The sequence below is a fragment of the Meleagris gallopavo genome, chromosome 8 (assembly GCF_000146605.3).
Source record: "Meleagris gallopavo isolate NT-WF06-2002-E0010 breed Aviagen turkey brand Nicholas breeding stock chromosome 8, Turkey_5.1, whole genome shotgun sequence".
Classification (NCBI taxonomy): Eukaryota; Metazoa; Chordata; class Aves; order Galliformes; family Phasianidae; genus Meleagris; species Meleagris gallopavo.
In genome coordinates this window covers 14203953-14205351 of record NC_015018.2, presented here as the reverse complement: position 1 = coordinate 14205351, position 1399 = coordinate 14203953, and the positions used below count along the sequence as shown (strand labels likewise).

Here is a 1399-nt window from a genome sequence, read left to right as displayed (position 1 = left end):
CCTGGTGCGGGGCGGCCCGGGCCCGCCTCCTCCGCGCTTCCTGTATCGCATTCGTGCCACGTGCGGCGCGAGAGCGGGAAGTTGAGGGGTGCCGTGTCTTCCCTCGAGGGAAACGTGCGTCTGCTGGAGTATCTGTGGAGAAAGGGCTGCGACCTGCTTTCTGTGAGCATCGCATGCCACTGCTGCTTCTTCCTTTCAAAGCGTGTCCTGGTGGGGTGTAAGCTGGCAGCACTGCGGCGGAGGAGATTCTGGCAGAAGTGTCCTCTCTCCAGCAGGCCTGGAGAGGTGTGCCTTCTCTTCCCTCAGCACCCATAGCGAGGTGCCAGCAGGCTCCTTGTCACAAAGTACATCAGACTGTGCCCGAAAACTGTGGGTTTCTGGGTGCAAGGAATCAAGCCAAGGATGGGGAACAGATCCTCTGCTCTCACGTCAGCCCCTTCTAGTTGGTTAGAGGTCTCCCTCATCACAAAATGCGTGGATAAGTGCTGAAAAGATGGCGCAGTCCCATTTGCAAGGACCAAACCCTGGGGTTTGGTTGTCATTTTGTGAAGTACTGGCAATGCCAGGCAAAGCCCTTGCAAGATGCAGAGATCCATCCTCCTGTTGCTCTGGGGAAATGAAATTATCAATCCTGCATGCAGACCGGGACTGCAGGCATTGAGTGGGCTGCATGCTGGCCTTGAGAGATAGAAGATGAAAGCAGGTAACGCTTCCCTTTTGGCACAAAGCCTGTATAAAGCCTGATGAATTATGCAGCAATAGGTTAGGATGGTAACTTTTCAGCTATGTCCCTAAGCTAGCAAAGCTGTCCAGTGTCAGTGCAGTTAGCAGAAAAAGATTCTCTTGTAAGTCGTCTTTAGTGCAGGATTAAGTATTTCACCCAAGGCAGAAGCTGTACTTATTTTTATGGGACACAGATTTGCTCATCACTGCATTTTTTTCCTGTGTTAGACCAAGGCTCAGAGCTCATGTATCTCTCTTGCAGCAGCTCAGCTAATCATGTCAGGCACTAAGGAGTCTGCTGTGCTTTCTGACTTGCAGAACAAAGCAAGAAATCTGATCTATCTTGGCAGATAAAATATCTCTCAGTTTGCTTTTAAAATTTATTTGATTTTGAAGGCTGTGAATGTTGTTGGTTTCTCTTTTTTTCAGTATCTCATCAATTTCTCTGTGTACATTTTGCCTTTGTAAATGAAAGCATTTCATCCCTATCCCTCAGAAGATGAGTGAACGGGAAGCGCCGGGATCCGTCAGTTTAGGCCAAATAGAACTGCGAGGCAACAAACTCTTCTAGCGGCCATAAATCAGATTTGTGACTCTGTAGCGCCATCTAGTGATCATTCTCTATAGCTGCAGCAGGAGGGGAGAGATCAGCTGTGGGATTCTCCGCCTTTTTTTT

General features: G+C 49.2%; 1 protein-coding gene across 1 annotated transcript in view; it reads right to left on the bottom strand.

Moving 5' to 3' along the window:
- The window catches only part of COMTD1 (catechol-O-methyltransferase domain containing 1), a 6175-nt gene extending 6124 nt beyond the window's left edge, over window positions 1–51 (bottom strand). The window contains exon 1 of the mRNA XM_019617943.2: window positions 27–51. Coding sequence (XP_019473488.1) covers window positions 27–51 — 25 coding nt within the window. The remainder of the gene's footprint in view (window positions 1–26) is intronic.
- Between the last annotated feature and the right edge of the window lie 1348 nt (window positions 52–1399).